General features: G+C 38.0%; 1 protein-coding gene across 1 annotated transcript; it reads right to left on the bottom strand.

The window, feature by feature from the left end:
- Positions 1–5,523: 5,523 nt before the first annotated feature.
- On the bottom strand, positions 5,524–17,108 carry wit (kinase protein wishful thinking). Its single transcript, XM_090162994.1, has 12 exons — positions 16,955–17,108; positions 16,428–16,629; positions 14,539–14,796; positions 13,924–14,097; positions 12,599–12,988; positions 11,687–11,869; positions 11,453–11,622; positions 11,029–11,176; positions 9,681–9,817; positions 9,053–9,176; positions 8,234–8,587; positions 5,524–7,479 (listed from the first exon to the last, which is right to left on the bottom strand). The coding sequence occupies exons 2-12, from the start codon at positions 16,477–16,479 to the stop codon at positions 6,512–6,514; spliced, it is 2,958 nt and encodes a 985-aa protein (XP_090019120.1). The 5' UTR covers positions 16,480–16,629; positions 16,955–17,108; the 3' UTR covers positions 5,524–6,511.
- Positions 17,109–17,872: the final 764 nt, after the last annotated feature.

Below are 17,872 nucleotides of genomic sequence, written 5' to 3'. Positions count from 1 at the left end.
AAGGCTCTTTGGTAACTTCGGTTCGTTTACATAGGCAACGAAATAATATTATCGCCCTTGGCGAACTTGTTAGGCATCATTTTAGAAGCGTTTCAACATTTGAAAACAATTTTAAAATAAATTTTCGAGTTTCAGAGATTAATGTTATTATTTTCAGCTGATTTCGTAGGTCAGATCGCTTTGCCTTCTGGCAGGGACGTCATTTGGGTGGGGCCAGGGGGACATTGCCCCACCGCCCACCCCTGAATTTTTATGAGCTAAAAAAGATAACTAATTTTTCTATTACCAACTCAGAATCGGATGAAGTACAAGGAGTATCTTGGAAAAATGTTTTGTTCTGTCTGTTATCCTGAAAATCACTAGCAATTATGCAATAACTATTTTCATTAAAAATCCCAAAAATATTAAATTTGACGAGTTTTTGAATTGGAAGCCATAAAAGGTTAATACATTTACACAGAGTGTTTTAGAGAGGTCTGGGACGAATTTACGGGCGTGTTCCTTGGGTAACAAGGATTGAAAGAGGTCAAAAGTAACATTTTCCTTAATTGAACTGTATCCGAGTAATTGACCGTCAAAAATCGTCCCCCAAAACGTCGAAAAACGCGCAAATGTGCTTTTTATATTATTCTTTGGACCCAATAGTTTCCTTTCAATAAGCATTTGGTTTTTATCCAAAATGATAAGAAAACGATCACTAGTATCAAAAGTTCGTTATTAATTTAAAGAAGTATTCTACGTGTCGAAATAAACAATTGAAAGAAAGTTACTTATGGAATTTCGTTTTTTTTCTTTAAATGCCATAAATACAAATTTAACTGAAGATCAAAAAATTTACAAAATGATCACCTGGGTCACACGCAAATCATTCTTGAACCCGTTACGAATTCGCGACCGAAAACTATCGTTGCGTTCCCTAACTACTCGTCAGAGGTCAAATTTAATGCACTGTGGAAGCTAGCAAGCAGACGCTTTACGTAATTAGACCCCTTATACGGTACGGCACCGTTGCGCCATCTAGACCCGATTCGTTCGCGAATAGTTTCACAGCAATCAATAATGGGTTGTCGTAGGTCGTCAATGTTGCGGACTTTAGTATTGGGTACCAATTTTTCAAGATGTCCCCAGAACTAAAAGTTGGGTATGGGTAGAAATTCGTGTTCTTTGAGTAACGAGAAGTAAAATCGTCTTATGAGATAAGTGAATAAAAAATTTTACTAGCAAAAGCTTATTAAGCGTTCGCATCTAGAAGTATGCTATCATAACGATTTAAAATATTGACAAGGTGATTTAAATTACGAAGAGACAGTAAAAAAATTCATTTCTTTGTTTTATGTTTTCTCAGAGGTTATATGTACCGTTACCTAACAACATTACATTGATCATTGTATTAACAAACGTTGTTTGAAATGGCCCCCATTCGCGTGTAGGCAAGCTTGGATGCGTCTTCGAAAAGATTCTCGAACACGAAGTAAGATTTCTGGCGTGGTTCAGATTGTGTTGCAGGTGTCAATTATGCGTTGACGTAGGTCTTCAACGTCTCGAACTTCAGTCTTGTATACCAAGTCCTTGATATGGCCCCAAATATATAGATCACATGGGTTCAAATCAGGAGATCTGGCTGGCCATGCAATAGTTCTGCGTCGACCTATCTACCTCTGAGGAAACTCGGCAACAAGATGAGCTTTAACCCGAAGGCTAAAATGAGGGGGTGCTCCGTCGTGCATAAACCGCATTCGTTGTCTTACCGCTAGCGGTACGTCTTCAAATAGCTCTGGTAAAGTGTCTTGAAGAAAGGTTAAGTACGACTCACCCGTTAGTCTTGGTGATAGAAAATAAGGTCCAATTAAATGGTCGCCAACAATTCCGCACCAGACGTTGAGACTAAACAGCACTTGCTGTGACCTAACGGTAGTCGCGTGTAGATTTTCTTGCTGCCACTCATGACGATTATGTAAATTGACTATTCCGTCATGGGAAAAGTAAGCCTCGTCAGAAACGAGGAGCGTTCTTAACCAATTGAAATCGTTAGTCTGCTCCTGAAAACACTGACAAAATTCGACTCGTCTTGGATAATCGGCCTCATTTAAAGATTGAACCTTTGGTAAATGGAATGGGGGGTACTGGTGTCTTCGAAGGATACGCCAGACAAGTACATGGTTGACTCGCAATTGACGTCCAACTTGCCTCGTTCTTGTCGTAGGATCATCCTCGAAGATAGTAAGTACTTGTTCCTCCACGTCTTCTGGAACGTCTCCTTCTGCAGTAGCAGGTCCCAGTTTCTCTTCAGCGTCTGTCAACCGCCGTGAAATTTGGAAGTAGCTCCTGATAAAAGCGCCGCCCTTCAACCACCTTTCCCTGAGCAAGTCCATACATAAGATGCATATCGGCATATTCTGCATTCGTGAAGTACGCCATGTCATAGCAGGTTTAAGATACAAAATGTGAATTTAATTACTGAGGCTCCTCAATTTATTGCAAATTCGTTGTAGACTAAGGACATTTTATGGTGGGTGACTATTTGATGATACCATTAATTACACAAGCCAACAAAATTCAGTGTACTAGCATTCGGGGGAAAACACGGACATGGGCTAGATACGTTCCAAAACGCCTCACAAGGTGTTAAATTTGTACTTAGGTATGGCATTAGACAGAAATCCATAGATCTTCTTAGAATGCTTTTCCTGCCGTATTGCGTATGGTAATATCACTCTAACGGTTTTGTCCCCGCCTACGAAATTAAAAATTAACTCTGCGCGCGCTCCCCTCTCACGTCAAAAAACCGTCAGCCACATGGAGACGAAAATCTGCCGCGATAAGCATTCCAAGTAGAGATATGGATTCCTGCATTAGAAGAATTAAAAAACCAAATTCAATAATTCCTTTATTTTAGTAGGCGTAGTCACTTAGAAACCCCTTGTTATTGTTAAAACGTACTCCTACACGTAGCTTACTTCTTTCATTTTAATAACGCACTTTCGATACTAATTTTTTTTTATCGAAAAAGGTTTAAAAAAAAATGGTTAGTAAAAGGAAAAAATTTGGTCCAAAGAATAATAGAAACTGCACATTTGCACGTTTTTGGACGTTTTGGAGATTTTTGACGGGTAATTACTCGGATACGGTTCAATTTAAGAAAACGTTTCCTAGGACCCTTTTCACTCTTTGTTATCCAAAGATCACGCCTATAAATTTGTGCTAGACATCTCTGAAACACCCTGTATTTTATTATTTTTTATACGGTTTGTTTTTTTTATGGTACTATCACTTCAGTTAATGTGCCACTATTTAAGATACTGGACTGTATTTTGAGAAAAACGTTCTGGGGAGCCGGGAGTAGTGGCGTACTCCTATAATCCCACGCGTCTGGGAGGCAGAGTTTGTTTATGGCCGTTTGAGGAAGACCACCAATCCCCCAACGGGTGGTCGGAATACTTCCGCCACGGGTGTCCCCACCCCTGTCCCCACGTATCCCCCCGTTGGCGTGGCCGTTACACATATCTCGCCCTGATTAATCAAATGGACGAGAGGACTGAATTGTCCCACACGTCACAATAAAAAAAAAAAACGTTCTGTGGAGGGTGTTATTAGTTTGGCTATAGCAGACTAAACAATACATGTCTAGGCGCTACCTCGGTTTATCAGAGGCAGCACCGAAAAGACTCGTTTCGGTCGCGAATTAACAAACTTAAATAATTTTTATATTTTTATTTGCTTTCTTAAAAGTTGTATAAATAAATTTAAATGTTTTTTGAAAATATCACAGCCATAGGGGTAAACGGCCGATATTGGAACCCTTAGGGAGTCGAGCGAAATACCGCAGGTTATATTCGCATTATTTATATTCTCTTGAGGCACACCTTTAACAATGTAAGAGGAGTAATTGGGGCTGAGGTGGACCTTGTAGGAAGCAAAAATGTGGTTTGCCCGTACTGAAGTTAGAGAGCCCGTTCCCCGACACATCAATGGGCCCTGGTGAGGAAGGGTTTCGAAAGCTTTCTAAGAGTAGAGGGACATGATATCAGCCGCTTTACCATCGTGCAGAAAAGACGTGGACTTGTATTTAACGCCGCCAAAAACTAAACATTTAATTGAGTGACATACAAACAGGTACATTAACCGTTTAGCCGGTGAAACCGCTGTCTGACTACCTGTGTGTCTATTCCGTATTGTCTCTGATTAATCATTAGTTATAGATAAGGTATCGCCCTCTTACGATGGCTCCCAGAACTATGATATTAAATTACACGAGCACCGCAACATCTTGGTCTGACAAATTGCGGGCTCATCATCAGACAATCAATTCATCTGTAATTGCGCAGGCTATTTTGTACACCCGCGTTAGGGCTTAGTTTTGGTCTATTTCAAGCAGCTGCTTTACGCGCAAGAACCTGGGCCAGTGACGATAGGAGGAGTGCTATCATTGACCCGGCTGGGGACAATCAAGTGTGATGAAATGGTAGTTTAGAATATTAGTCATCATTGAAGACCATCATGATTTTCATCTCTATAACGTCAAACTATAGAAATTGTTATGGCAGGTAGTTACGTGGCTGTTAAGAATAAACGGGTTAAGCCAGTTTCCTCATAGGGACAGATCACGCCCTTGATTATTATTATAACGTCGTACGAATAAATATGTAACTTATGCTGTATAAAGATTAAAATGATTAAATCATGGATAAAGTTTAAATGTTGATTACTAGGTCTGGTTTCCACTAGGTCAAAAATGGAACTTAAGTTCAACCCGTAATTCGACTTTGTCGGTCACCTAATAAGGTTTAACGTTGTTTATGATATCACCAAACAAGTGGTAATTTAATCAACGTAACTACGCGAGTTCTCCAGTGTAAAGATTATAAAGGCTCAAAATTTAACTCAACATGTCGAACCGTTCACCTCTACATTAGGCCTAACGGAGATTTCTACGTTGACGCTCGCCTTCTTGGCATTTTTGCCCTAGTGAAATCAAGCCTTAAGACAAGGGTTCCACAGTGAAGCTTGGTCGGTTTGCCGAACTTTGTCAACGAAGATTTAAAAGCACACGTCGTTTTTCAAAATGTCAAGCGCCTCTAGAGATCCAGCTTTAGACCTAATACAATTTTTTCGCGTTGACTGAAAACCAGTCTTTATCCACAGCGCCAGATTAATTTTCGGCGTACGTGGGAACTTAATTATAAAATGTGTACACTGAGTTTGAAGTTCCTCTTAAGGATGGGTTCATCAACGAAATTCATGTTATTGCCACTAGGAGTGCTGTTGATTGTCGTTTAGGGTGAAAAGTCTGTAGGAGACTCTATTCCTACCGCAAAATTTAGCCGCGGGTGCCTTCCTCGAGGGCGTTGCTTCGAGCTTAGTGGCCAAGATGATTCGTTCACGGACGGTTCAGCTAAGCAACTCTTCGCGTAAAAAGGGGAAACCTCCTATCTTGCTACATCAGAGTGCCGATTTGGCGAAGTGTGAAATAGGAATATGAAATTAAATATGCGCTAACAATTTTCAAATCATTTTATACTCCCTTCATGTTATTTGTCACGAACAAAATGACGATTTGTAATTTTTACCGATAACAGTATAAAAGCATTAAAATAACAATGAAAAAAGTTTGTATTTTTCCTCAAAGCGTAAATTTTTTTATTACAAAGAAAAATTAAAATACCTTTTATTTTAACCGTGAAAACATTTTAATTTGTTTTGAAGTGTTAAGTGTCAAGTACCTGGGGAGTAAGTCAACTATTGTACTAGTGATAAAAGTTACATTGAACAAAAACGATTCGGTAAATATTTGAAAAGAACCGTTGCACGATGATGTGTCGAAATTAATACCATATAATCGATACAGCTATACCTAAAATGAGTACATATTCGTTATAACTGATACACGGTTTGAACTTCTGTAGAGTGGCGCGGTTATTTTATATAAATCAGATTACATATACCAGTGGTTATACACAAAGTAAATGATATACTTAGCATTATATTACGTACTAGGAATGACTGATTGCAGAAACTTTAAATGCACACACGACCAAAAAATACATATTCACAAATTTGAATTTATTTACACAAGCAACTATTAGAGTTGTGAAAATTTACACAATTGTTCTAAATTAAAAACAATTTAATTTGAAGTACATTTAAAGGCTAAAATAGGTTAATTGAAAACTTGCGTTGCAAATTAAGGATAGATAATAGGATTCATTTGAGATTAATGTTGTTAAAGGCTTGTTTTGAGATTCAGCTGATTTGAAATTAGTGTAGATAAGAGGGTTGATTTGAAATTCAGGTAGATTTTGAAATTTAGAAGAACGAAAAATTGATCTGAAATATCACTAGCGTAAGAATAACCCGGTCATCAATGCGTATAAATCCGTCTTTTTTTGGTCTCCAAATTGCCATTTCCTAAAATTTAACTCTCGCTAAAATTTAAAAAATTCGTGCAAAAACAGTCATTCCTAAAAGTCATTCAATTTCTCATTTACAATTTGAAGCTAATAAAAAATTTCGATCAAATTCGCGGGTGTTGTCGGTTCGAATCCAAATTAATCTGGAGATCACGATCCAAATCCGTATTATTCCGCTTAACGTTGCTATTAGAACCCGAAATTGCGGTGGAAATAGCCACGTTAGATTCGGTCGTTTCTTCGTTTGTCGGAAACGCTTTCGAAGCGCCGCCTGGAGCCGACAAATTGAAAGTGTTCGCGGCATTGGCATCGTGCGGGTTATTCATGCCGCTAGTGCCGGCGCTGCTATTCGAGTCCGACGGCACCACGACTTCACGGGTGTTATTTTCACCGACGACGCAAACTTTGGTGACGACCGGGCTGAGTTTGCAAAACGCGGCGGCGTCGAAATTAAGTCTGTCGCTTTGACGCAAATTTGATTTGCCTTTGCTCCCGCTGCCCTCGCTGTCCTCGACGTTGGTGAAATTTAAGGAATGAGTGTGAGCGTTAGTCGGAGATTGCAAATTCGTCGGGCTATTTTCGAACTGGGGAGAGGCGCTTTTCAAGGGTCTTTGGTCCTCGTCGCGCTGATTGCCGCTGCTCCCGTAATACTTCGCCTTGCCGTTTTTGCGCTCCAAATACGCCTTCAATCCGAAAAAGCCGAAGCCTTTCTTCTCCTTCGCGACTTTGGCCGAGGGCGGCGCGTCGTGGCGCCCGTTACCCGGAAGATTCGGCTGTTTCGGCATAGCGTTGCCGCCGCCGTGGTTGCCTCCAACGCCGCCGTGGACCGCGTTCTGCACGTACGGGATTGGGTGGTAGTTGGCACGAGCGCTCGAGTTCAAATCGGACGACCCTAAAAGGTTACTCTCGATATTTTCGGAAAAATGCAGCGAGTCGAAAACGTTGTCGTTGTGGGACAGCAGGAAACGGAAGTCCTTGTCCTTCTCGCTGCGTTCCAACAGGTTGTTCCCGCTGACGGACATGTCGTCGGAACGTTCCATCATCAGGTTGCGTTCCATACATGGATTTCGCCCTGAACACGAAAAAGAAACGATATTTAGAAACGGTGAGGGAGGTTAGTATTTCGGGAAAGGATTTGGGTTACCCATCAAGGAAAACCTTCAAAGGATTACTGAGAAATTACGCGAGTCTACTTATCATATCCCCACTTAAAGGGCCACCAAAGTGGCGTGGGGAAAACTACGTGGCAGTGAAGCTTGTACCTTTGGCGTTGCAAAGCGGCGCCATCGTCGGATTTTCGTTGAACTAGATCATGCCACATTTCTCCTTTCGCTAGTCGTAGGAACTACTTTTTTGTTATATTCCATTTAACTTAATTTAGTTACTGAAGAATTTTGCATGTCGGTTAAAATATACTAAACACTCCCGTCACGACAAACAATATTAGTCAACTAGAGATTCGTTGCCGAAACACTATTTAGCAGACGACAGATACCTGCCTTCGTAATTATTAATTCAACAAGGGATCATGGACTAATTAAATTAGTCCATGAAGGGATATCGAGAATTCGTGGTTTCGGGCTTATATTAAATAAAAATAGCCAAATAGTGGATAGTTTCGTAATTATTTTTGACACAAAAGCCACTCAGTTTCACGTTTCAGCTTGTGGACCTCAAAGAAAGCTTCGCTCACTCCGCTTTCATTAATTTTACGAAACTATTGTAAATTTTCATATTTAAGGATTCAGCCAAACCCGCATATAACCTAATTTCATGACCGTAGTTCAGTATTAGTGTAGTCTAAGGTCAAATTATCTTATTAATACCTTGGTGCGGTTGCAAAGGAACGGATATAGCAGGGTAGTTATTGTTAACGCTGGAACTCAAATTCTTGTTAGCGTTGTTTTTAATGTGTCCGTTAAGTAGTTGGTTTTGTTGAATCGAAGGTGCGTCCGACGGCGAGTTAGTCAAAATGGTCTCCGCTGTGCCTTCCGAGACGGCCACGCTTTCCCGATTGCAAACGTTATTCTCCCGGTTGACATCGGCGACGTAAAAATTCTTCTCGGTACTGCTACCGTCCATCAGGATTGTTGTTAAATTATCCAAAACCGTCGGACGAATGTTGTAAGACGTTAGATTCACGTTCACAGTGGGACTCACGCCGGTGACGGAATTTCCAACTGACAAAGTTCAAAAATAAGCATAAATAACGTATCTTTATTACGTCGATGTAGAGGTTACTTTTAAAATTCAAAGCGTTTAAATAATAATTAATCCTTTGCGGCTCTGCTTGCAACGGATGCCCTAATGTATGAAACCGAACTTACCCTAGGCATAGTGGCTTTTGCCACTAGGACAGCCTGACACTCCTATTCCTACAGTATTATTTATTATTTTAGTTCCACTTTGTAATTCTTTTCGGCCCCCAAATAAAGACTTTATTTATTGATATAAGGTAATTTTATTTCGATCGAAGCCGATTCGGTTTTCCCCCGACTGAACATCGGTTACATGCTAAACAGCATCATTATCGGTTCGATAATTCAAAAAATTTCAACGAAGTTAAACAGCCCTAATGCCATTAGAGCTAATATGATATAGCAAAATATTGGTCCTAAAAATTGATGAAAGTAGCTGAACCGTACCTTTGTACCTCTCCCACAAGATGGGCAGTTCGATGAGGCGTTCCTCGACGCACAAGGCCGTCAGACGAGCCTCCGCGTCTTGGTCCCAGCAGTCGTCAATGGTTTCTTTCAATTGCCTCACAGCCTAAAATAAGACCAAAATTGTTAAGCCACTTTTAAGAGGAGGCCAAAGACTGACTGTTCAGTAAAGAGGTTAAACAAATAGCTCTGGAAGTTTAAGTACCTACACGTTCGCGACTTCTACGGGCTTAATGGGTTAAGAAAAGCGACACTTACGGGATTCGTGGACTAAGAAAAGCGACACTTACGGGATTCGTGGACTAAGAAAAGCGACACTTACGGGATTCGTGGACTAAGAAAAGCGACACTTACGGGATTCGTGGACTAAGAAAAGCGACACTTACGGGATTCGTGGACTAAGAAAAGCGACACTTACGGGATTCGTGGCCTAAGAAAAGCGACACTTACGGGATTCGTGGCCTAAGAAAAGCGACACTTACGGGATTCGTGGCCTAAGAAAAGCGACACTTACGGGATTCGTGGCCTAAGAAAAGCGACACTTACGGGATTCGTGGCCTAAGAAAAGCGACACTTACGGGATTCGTGGCCTAAGAAAAGCGACACTTACGGGATTCGTGGCTTTCCAGATGTCGGGAAACAAAGGGCGAGCTTTGTTCCGGGTAACTAAAACCTGCATCTGTTCCATGCTAGGATGCAGTCCTATTTCGGCCTCAAACGGCAATTTATAAAGCGGCGTCTCCATGCCTAGATAATTAAAAATTCAATTTGCTGGATTTAAAACTAAATTTTTAGATGCACTCGATTTGAACGTCAATATTTGTAGTATATCGAAATCGCTTGCAAGATTGCATTCAAGCACCTAAGAATATGGTAGTATAGCGTCAGACTAAGATGGCGTTTGTTTGAAAAAAAAAGCCTAAAAGTAGGCGAATTTTCACTACACAGTTACATATTCTTAGATACCTGGACGCATTTTTGCCAGCCACCAATTGCTTAAAGCTTAGGTACTAGAATATTTTCCGAAATTTAACTGATTCGTGAAGAAGGCTGTCGCCATCTGCATCGTAAACATTTCAATTCGAATGAGCCTTTTCAGCCAAAATATAGCTACCTAACAGGCAACGATAGAAGTTCACTTTGAATATACTAAGAACATTAGATAACACTGAGCTTTTTATGGTCAGGTACTCTACTTTACAAAAGTTATACTTATGTGTTGGCAAAAGTGACATAATTACTAGGGAACCAAGTTCAAAAGTAGAAACAGAGTCGACTTCAAAAACTAAGGAAGCAATGGGGAAGGCTAGCAGGCTTGTTGATATTTTCCCACTCGACGGAAATGTTACCGCCATCTATTTACGTTTTAATACAAACCAGTGAAGAACAAACCCGAAAGGGTGCGCATCGTCAATCTAGCCTAGCCTTCTATGTGGTATATCTGATCTCGAGAGCAGCATTCATTAAATCTTTATCATTGGAAAGTATAAGAACTAGTAATTATGTCACTTTCGGTGTTAGCAATGTTTTGGATAAAAGAAGAAATTAGACGACGAAACACTCGTTAACTTGTGTCATGCGGCTTTAGTAAATAGAAGACTAAAAGCGCCCTAGTGTTGTGGGAATTAGAAATATACCCAATTATTCGTACCTATTGCAAAGTACTAAGTTAATAGTATTGTACACACAGAAGAATTTTGACGTCAGGTACAAGTTTTATCTCAGATGGGGCAAATGTAAACAATTTATATTAATAAAACTTGAAGACGGCTGTTTGAAAATAGTACTGTTACAAAAAAATTAATTTATATATAATGACGCCAGCAACTAAAGTGCGTAATATATCTATAAATTAGTACTATGACATACACATCTCTTTAAGAACTTGAGCATTGCAAAACTCTTAAGAAAAAAACGTGTCAGATCTTTTTTGGAGCCCTCCCATAAAAAGAAATTACCTTGATAAAGATCAGAACATCTTGTGGCTATTTCCCACATGACAAGGCCCAATGCGTACATATCTATTTGCTTCAATGAAGTTTCGCAATCTCTAAGATTAACTGCTCCTTCCAGAACTTCAGGGGCCATGTAACGGAGAGTACCAACCTGGAAATCATATTAGAAAAATTTTATTTATTGGTTTGATGCAATATTTCCAAAACTAAATTGAGGCGATAAATTTCAAAACTAAATTGAGGCGATAAATTTAAAAACTAAATTGAGGCGATAAATTTCAAAACTAAATTGAGGTGATATATTTCAAAACTACTAAACTTACGAGCTACATTTGAAAACTAAATTGGGGTGATGTTACGCAAAAATAAACTGAAGCAATACATTACAAAACGAGTTACGCCCAAAAAAATTTCAAACAAAACTTACGTCAGCGAGCGAAGTAGTTTCAGCCACTTGCTCTTCGCCGTTTTGAAAATACTTTGAACCCGAGATTCTAATGGCGAAACCAAAATCACATATTTCACAGGAGAGATCCGGTTTGACCAAGATATTCCTCGAGTTGAGGTCTCTATGAGCGATGCACGGTTTCGTTTTATCTGAAAGAAGGAGTATTTAAGTCAATGGCCTAAAAATTGGCGAGCTTTGGTGGTGCAGGCTTACCTCCTTTTTGAATTTCTGTGTGCAAATGCGCTAAGCCTTTGGCGATGCATTGAGCCATTTTACAAAGTTGATTCCAATCTATGGAGTTTTGACGTAAGTAATCCTGGAGACAACCATTTGAAGCGTACGACAACACCAACAAATACTCAGGATAACCGTCCATGTTCAGGCGCTCGTGTGAACCTGCAATTTAGCAAACACATTTCATTTAAAGTATTAAAAAGTGCCATTTAGTCATGTTTCATTAAATAAAACAGTATGGGAATAATTTTAAATATTTGAAATTCGGCATTAATGTTTCAAAAGTTGAAAAACAAATCAATATTTCTCCAATCACACAGAACAACTATTTCATGTGTTTACCAAATTTGGACTAAAAACTTATTTTTGTCGAGCCTTGTTCATAAAATACCATTTATCAATACAAAATTCACAACAAAGCGTTACTGAAGTTAGAAAATTGTAGAAATTGACTAGCTCCATTCGGTGAATGTAACATGGTCGCTCAACTAAGTTGGACTATTGTGAATAGACTTTTAAGCAACTAGCAGCCATGGAATTAGACGTTAGCAATAGAAATAGCACAATAATATTTCTTTAGTTGAAAAGTGACAAAATCCTTGTTTGGACAGTACCATTATCGTAAGAGTTGAATAGCATACAGGTCGTCCATTTGAGAAAGGAGGATACACGATGACCAAGTTTTTTATTGGTTATCTGAATAACTAGATGGGTCTTTCCCATTGTCATGTATCATACCTTAGTAACAGATGGGTAAAGAAGGATACACGAGATAATGTATGGCTGTCCAAACACCATGGTATCGTGGTGTACATCAGATAAAACATGAATTCGGGATCGTGTACCCTGCTTTACTGAAATGAAACTTAAAAAAAAAACTTGAAAACAAACCAATATATTTGGGCAGGCAGGGATGGTCCATAAATGGCAGGGTGTAAATATCTCTTTCGCTGAGGTAGTAATTCCTGTTTTGAGCGGCGAAGATTTTTACGGCCACTGTGTGGTCCATGAGGGTGCCTTTAGACACGGAACCGAAACGCCCCCTTCCGACGAACTCTTGCAGTTTGAGGGTGTCCAGGTCCAGATGCGGAAACGAGTGCGAGTTGGGAGGCGGGTTTTCCATCAAGTGCATCAAGGACTCCGGGTTGGGTTTGCTTCTCGAAGACCACATACGGAAAATGAAGAACCCAGCGATGATGACGATGGCCAAGCTGAACACCGAAGCCAGCACGATGACCACTACTTCCATTTTGTATGAGGCTTGCTCGATCAGTAAAGGAGCTGTGACGGAAAGAAATATTACATTTATTTGTACTTATGGAGAATGAATGTGTTAAGGCTATCCGCGGGCATAATAGTCGAATTATCATGGTAGGTAAAACTTCCCCGATGTGTGCTTCAATCGTATTGATAGACGTCAGTTTTAGAGAAACAATGATATACCAGGGTGATTGACTGTGTTAAGGCTATCCGCGGGAATAATAGTCGAATTATCATGGTAGGTAAAACTTCCCCGATGTGTGCTTCAATCGTATCGATAGACGTCAGTTTTAGAGAAACAATGTTATACCAGGGTGATTGGATTTTTTTTTTAAGCGGAAGAAGTTTATTCTTCGTGCATGAGGTAATATAGAGTAGCATGGAAACGGTTTGTAATCATTTACGTTGGCAACTGTGGGAAAGGTGATCAGCGGAAGCGTACAAAGGTACATGTTTCAAGCTAAAAACATCCTTCCCCCCTGGCGTTTTTTATTGAAAGTTATGTTTGAAGTTGGTCCTTGGATCGCATAGCTACATTTACAGTTGCAATTCTTAATTTTAACATAATCTTAACTTGTACCAGCTGTCTGTCGTATTACTCAACTTCAGTGGCCCAGTGGGATCAGAAAGTTGGTCCCCTTGATCAGCATCTCCAAATTCTACTGATTTTTCAAAAGACATTTTGGTATAAAAAATATTGCGGGGCCAAATACGTCTAATCACACATTCGTGATTGATTAGAAATTTACACCCATTGCAAAATACGAATGCACATGCTTTAATTTTGCATCCTAGATGGATATTTTTCTCGTAAGACATTTATTTTACACTTCTTTCTAATAAAAGAGTTTGGCTAAAAATATGATTTTTGATTTGGAGAGAATGCAGTTTTGGTTCAAAACTTCAAATTTGTTTCAAAATTTATTGTAGTTTCAGCGCAAATGATAAAAACTTACTTGGTACAGAATTTTCGTCATCTTGTCCAGGAACGTAAGCATCCGTGAAATTGGAATTACACATGCTACCTTGGCAACAGCAAAATTTGGTCTGTGGATTGGTTTTAGTTGGTTTCTTTCGAGACACACAGTCCATATTGATGCAGTCTTTTTCACCATTTGTTCGCCAGCAACCTAAATTGGGGAAAAATATATCTTTAGTTTGCAGACCTAATCCAAATATCCACGAAGGTTGTTCAATCAACTTCAAGCAAAAAAACTACACTTTAATCATTTAATACACTTTTCTGATACATCTAACTGAAATTTCAAAATTCTGATACAACTACATTTTCACCTTCAGAAAAAAATTAAATAACAATATGCAATAGCACTCTTAAAAAAATACTTTCAATAGTACATTGTCATCTAAACAAATACTACACTTAACTAATACAAATATGCAAAAACCCAAAATAATTTTCACAATTTCACATGTTTTAAAAGACAAAAGTAAAATCAAGAAGAAATATTACAGAACACCAACATTAACATATTTTGCGCAACTACTATTTTGGTTGCTTGATTATGAAAAACGTACAACACCCACAATTAAATTTCAAAGTTTGAACGTACCTTGAGCTAATGGAACAATTTTGGTGCTATTATCTGGAGTGAGTTTTTCCGTCCACAAGGCAAAGCAATAACCATACTCATTTTTACCGTTGCAAATTTGAGTTGTATTGTCATCGGTAAGCTCTCCATAGGTATTGGTGGGTTCCACCATATCTTCATCTCCTACGTTGTCTGATTTAGTGAACTTCACGACTGATGCTCGGAAATATGAGCAAAAGACTGGTTCATGCGTAAATTTTACCATATCTTCTGCCACCACTGAAATTAATGTGTAATTAGTAATCAAACTTTGGCACTACAGTTTTTTTTAATTTGCCAATTCATAAAAAAAACACACAAATTAAAACACAAGAGTGAGTTCTTATCCACTTTCTAATCAGAACAGAATATGGGGCCGACAATCAGTAGTTAGCTTAGATATGAGCCATTGAGCCTATGCTAGGAATGTTACACAAAGTCATATTTTAAGAGTCAACATGTTTGTTTCCAATTATGAAAATTCCACTTTTCAGGGCTCCCACCAAAATCTAAGGAAAAATAGGTACTTTTTGAAAAAATTTCAAAATTGTAACCAAATAGGAAACAAATGTAAAACAAAAACTTTTGGTTTATTCCTACGATAGAGGCCACGGGGTTGAAGTTCTGTATTTATATATTTTTATAATTTTACAACCAAAAAGAGTTAGGTCCTACAATTTAATTATATTACCAAGCTTGTAGCTCTACTTTTTTTGTCGTTCGAACTATTTTATCTCAGATTTGACTATTTTGTAAACAGTCCTTGAGCAGATAAAAATATTTTAAGCTTGGATTTCATGAAAATAGGGTACTTTCGGGACCAAACCCCGATTTTAGGGTTGATTAGGGTCCTTAAAGAAAATTAACGACTTTTGGGTATTTTAGGGACCTGGTGAGAGCCCTGACTTCTACAACCACTTTTATTCGCCAAAAGAAATACCATTTATCCTGAAATAAATATTTATATATTAACAATTACTTTTATGGTTCTTTTACTATGAATTTCAATTAAATGAGGTTTTATTTATTAGGGATGCACCGATGCTAATAATATCGGCCGATATTAACAAAGTTATCTATCATAACATTAGTGTATATGATAAAATCATTGTAAAAGACGGTTAAGTACACGGTCATACCATTTTATTCTAATTTTTCATGAAAAAGTTTGCAAGCTCATATCCGAATATGTTTCTTTTCAATTTACATGATACATATTTTCTATCACAAATCCAATATCATTGTTTTTTGTGTTTACACTCGTAACCCCATGTCTAAAAAAAGGTATGATCTATACTCTATAGCTTCTGGAGTCTGGAGTCCCTGACGCGGCCAATCAAATAAAATATTATCATTAGTTAGTCGAGAGTTTTCTTATTTTTAAATAATTTTCTGAAAATATTTTTCCAATGCCGGTATTGGCCGATACCAATATTAGAAAAATAGGCCGATATATCGGTGCATCCCTATTATTTATAAGAATAGACAAACTATTATTTAACAGTTTTGGAGTAGATATTGGCAATTCTTCTATTTAACATTTGTTTTCTGGAAGGTTCATCCACCCTTAACATGGCTAACTCTAAAATTAGGTCGTTAAAAATTTTTTTAAATGTTTTCAAAATGAGACTTAAATGGAGGAAGTTTAAATACCAAGTAAAATAATGCCAATTTTGATTGCCCTATAGATGTAACCAGATCTATGGTGTATCACATTTTTTTTCGTACAAAATAATCATTTGTCATACCATATTTAATAATGGGCTTGAGCTCCTCAAAGTAACAAAATGCTAAAAAGCCCTGACTTGTTGATTTTTGCAAAGAGATTACTAACTATAAAAATGACGCATCTATTAGAAAATATTACAAACCTGCAGAAAACAGAAGGGCTGCAGCAACTATGAACGATTTAACAAAGGCCATAGTCAGACTCTCCAGGATGTTTAATTACGAACTTGGTTTTTAAACAATTATTGCTTAGCTTAGCATGGTATTCGCCTACTGGTACAGCGTCATCACCAAAACCAGAACTGCAGTTACCAACACATTTCAGTTGATATACAATGACTAGACCTAAAATAGAATGAAAATTGGTATTATGAGTAACATGACTGTCTAGAAGCTTTGAAAAGTTCTTGATAAAGGTTACATTTTCCTTCAAAACATTCCGGCTCATTCATGTATCAGTTTTTAAGACTAGGGAATTATTTTTAAGCATAGCAGATACACTATTTATGCATTACGAAACCTTCTTAACTCTAAACACAGATGTTCAATAATAACTAATATTTATTTTTTGGTAACAAATTCAATCAAGGAAAAAATTAAATACATAATAGGCTTAGTATGTTAACGTAAATAAATCAAGATGCGATGTAAAGTTTAAGACTTAGCTTACGTAAATCTTCGCAGCCTTCGGTCTACATGTTTGATTAAAACAATATACAAAACATATCCTTCAGACAAGCACTAAAACTGTCTAGACAGCCGAGGCTTAACAACCTAAGATAATCTTAAAAACAAGAGCGGAACGTCTGGAGTGACGTCTAGCTCGATTTGCATATTATTATTCAACGTTTCCCAGTTTCCAAAATAGTGAAAAACACATCTTCTCGTGTATGGAGACCCTAGCGCCATCTATATCTTTTAAAAGGATATAGCCGCGAAGTATGAAAACATAATTGAACTTATGTTCTACAGAGGTTAAAAGCAAAATCATATAATATACTATTATTCATCTTCCGGTACTGCGGTTACCAACTGCTTGAAACATGTATCTTCCGAGGATCCTTTTGATTTCTTACAATATGTTTCTTAAGAAAAATTTGTTATTATAGTGATTTTCTAAAACGGTTTCATACAAAAACGGTTTACAAATTAGTAATGAAATTTAGTGTAATTTGTACTTTTTACATCGTAGTACGTGCTCTAGGTAAATGTTTGGTCGTGATGTGGAGCATGGAGTGGTTGGAAAGAAAATAGTGCCCGTTTAAAACTTCCTCTAGCCTAGATGTATACTTTTCTTCTAGGATATATATTATGCACTTCTGGTAGGCCATATCTTTTGAAAGTTTGTTACGTTACTGTCCAGATGTCGAAATGTACCAAGCAGATACTATGAATATGACCCCGAAGGGGTTTATTATAAACTTCTGATATGACTGATTTTCAGGATAATAGAGTGAACAAAACATTTTTAAATGCTACTGATTTTCAGGATAATAGAGTGAACAAAACATTTTCAATTGCTACTGATTTTCAGGATAATAGAGTGAACAAAACATTTTCAATTGCTACTGATTTTCAGGATAAGAGA

Source organism: Leiobunum rupestre, chromosome 11 (assembly GCF_980474605.1).
Source record: "Leiobunum rupestre chromosome 11, qqLeiRupe1.1.hap1, whole genome shotgun sequence".
Classification (NCBI taxonomy): domain Eukaryota; kingdom Metazoa; phylum Arthropoda; class Arachnida; order Opiliones; family Sclerosomatidae; genus Leiobunum; species Leiobunum rupestre.
This window is presented reverse-complemented; position numbering and strand designations above follow the sequence as displayed.